Source organism: Priapulus caudatus, unplaced genomic scaffold (genome assembly GCF_000485595.1).
Source record: "Priapulus caudatus unplaced genomic scaffold, Priapulus_caudatus-5.0.1 Scaffold474, whole genome shotgun sequence".
NCBI lineage: Eukaryota > Metazoa > Priapulida > Priapulimorpha > Priapulimorphida > Priapulidae > Priapulus > Priapulus caudatus.
Genome location: NW_014577535.1, coordinates 171,766 through 174,428, shown reverse-complemented (window position 1 = coordinate 174,428; position 2,663 = coordinate 171,766). Strand labels below are relative to the sequence as shown.

The following is a 2,663-nucleotide window of genomic DNA, read 5'->3' as shown; positions in this document are numbered from 1 at the left end:
AGAACTGACACACGCACACGCATAATAATAATAATAATAATAATAATAATAATAATAATAATAATTGATTTATACTGTGCACATTGCCTACCTACCAATATGGAAGTGTCTAAACAACCGGATCCGGTTTCGGTATCCTGAAAACTAAACAACCGGCTCTCTTCTCTGATTGGCTAATTTTGTCACTATTTTATTTTTTATTATTTTTGGCTAATTTTATTTTATTTTAGAATTAGGGTTAGGGTTAGGGTTAGGGTTAGGGTTAGGGTTTGGGTTTGGGTTAGGGTTAGGGTCTATATGCCTCACTTTCAAGTTGGTTTCAGTTGCTCAACGTTAGAGCTTTTGCTTCGTGATAGTAAGGAACCGTGTTCGAACCCCATAAGATGTTTTTATTTTCCTCTGCTTTCTGTATTTCTTTGCATTTTATATGTTTCTGCATTTATTTGTTCCGTATTCATTTATTTGTTCTGTAACTTTTGTTTATGTTCGGAATTAAATATATTTCTTTATATAAAAATTGTCCTATTATATATATTATTATAAATTGTCCTATTATATATATTTGTCCTGTTATGTTCGAAAACTGACCAATCAGAGAAGAGAACCGGTTGTTTAGTTTTCAGGCCTCCGAAACCGGGTCCGGTCGTTTAGACACTACCTACAAATATGTTTACATAGCAGCACGCGCATTAGCTCTAGTCCATGCGCGTGTAGCTCTAGTACTATAGCCCGCGGATCGCTGCCGCAGGCGCACCTGCGCGCCTGCGGCAGCGATCCGCGGGCTATAGTTGTGTGTGCGTGTGTTGTTATTTGCGTTACTTGTCTATAGGCGCATATTCTATTCATGTACATAGATCGTTTGCAACGTAAGCGTTGATAATTTCATGAGTCAACTTATCAAATTCAAATCAAAGAGCAATGCAATGAATCACAACTAATTAAATACACACACGCACAAAAACCTACCTATTTTAATCGCGATTAAAAACCACGGCCCAAGGATAGAGAACATGGGTCCCAATAAAACCAATGTGCCTAACCCTAACCCTAACCCTAACCCTAACAATAACCCTAACCCCTATTATATTGATATAATATTATATTTATATTGATGTAAATGACATTGCATGGTTTTATTGGGACCCATTTTCTCTATCCTTGAACCAAAACCACTGTTCTGATTGGCTGGAATTTAATCGCGATTAAAAACCACTGTTCTGATTGGCTGGAATTTAATCGCGATTAAAAACCACTGTTCTGATTGGCTGGAATTTAATCGCGATTAAAAACCACTGTTCTGATTGGCTGGAATTCAATCGCGCTTAAAATACATTTTAAGCGCGATTAAAATAGGTAGGTTTTGGCGGTAATGGCCTTCCATAGGTACCTCGCATAGTTATGGGTTCATTGAGTTCAACTATCACTTGTCCAGAGAGCACCTGTCCTGCATAGTACACTGGTACTAGCTGCGAGTGCGTGTTGAAAAATGCTATTTGAAATGCCTCCAATTTCCCCATTGCCACAGTATAAGTATAGCCACTATATATTAGACCAGTAAAACCATAACACTAGCACTGCAGTCGACATCGAGCACATGTACAAAGTCCGCCATGCCGTAGGCCCGTATGGCGCTATCAAACTCTTTTCCCACACTCATATCAGGATAATACTGAATAATAGTAGAATTGAGCCAGAGCGAGAGCGCCATCAGAGCTGATCAGAGCCAGAGCGCCATCTGTCGTGGGGGAGCACCGAGCAAGGGTGCGCACCAAAAGGGTGCGCACCAAAGATGCGCACCCAGCGCATCGAAAATCGAGCGCGGTAAACACAGACGGACCCACTGAGCTGTATAATTTATAGCCCTAATAACTCTCACTCTCTCCCCTATCTCTATCTCTATCCTTTGCCCCTCTATTCCCGCATCTCTCCCCTTTCTGTCTTTTCCACAGGCACTCTCAAACGTCTCAATAACAAAAACCACCACCACCTACCATTGACGATAGCTTCCTGGAAATGCTCCTCTGCAACTTGTTTACACCTACGCACGCCGCTGTGCACAAACAACTATAGAACATAGATATACACACACATATAATTATATATATATCAGAAGTAGATAATCGAATGATTTTCTAGTATTATGGACTCTTGATATATTTTCTTTGTCGCGAATTCTTCCGAGTTAGGTCATTTGTGAGAAACATTTCGTATTTCGACCGCACAGCTAGTACACATATGCATCATGTGCGTGCGTGCGTGCGTGTGCATGTACACGTGCGTGCGTGCGTGTATGTTATGCAACTTTGCCCAGTCGATCCGTAGACTCCGTACTATACACACTTGAAACAGTGCACGCGCATGCGCAATATCTCCCGAGAAGAAGAATATTTTGCAAAAATTATGCATTTAAAATGGTAGAGATGGTATTCTAGCATAGATTTATCTAATAACATTCAATCATTAGACCTCACTTAAGAAATAGGACGAATACCTTGCATGTAAGGTCCCCGCTGCATATACCAGTCAGTACACAATCTAGCTACGTTATTGTGTTAGCGCATGCGCAATATCTCACCACAGGAGTTATATTTTGTAATTATTATGCATTTAATATGGTTATGGGGGAGCTCAGCATAGAATTCTGTAATTAATCGCAATGGGTA

General features: G+C 40.2%; 1 protein-coding gene across 1 annotated transcript in view; it reads right to left on the bottom strand.

Moving 5' to 3' along the window:
* The window catches only part of LOC106810798 (arrestin domain-containing protein 3-like), a 30,777-nt gene extending 29,091 nt beyond the window's left edge, over positions 1–1,686 (bottom strand). The window contains exon 1 of the mRNA XM_014814252.1: positions 1,388–1,686. Coding sequence (XP_014669738.1) covers positions 1,388–1,517 — 130 coding nt within the window. The 5' untranslated portion in view covers positions 1,518–1,686. The remainder of the gene's footprint in view (positions 1–1,387) is intronic.
* Positions 1,687–2,663: the final 977 nt, after the last annotated feature.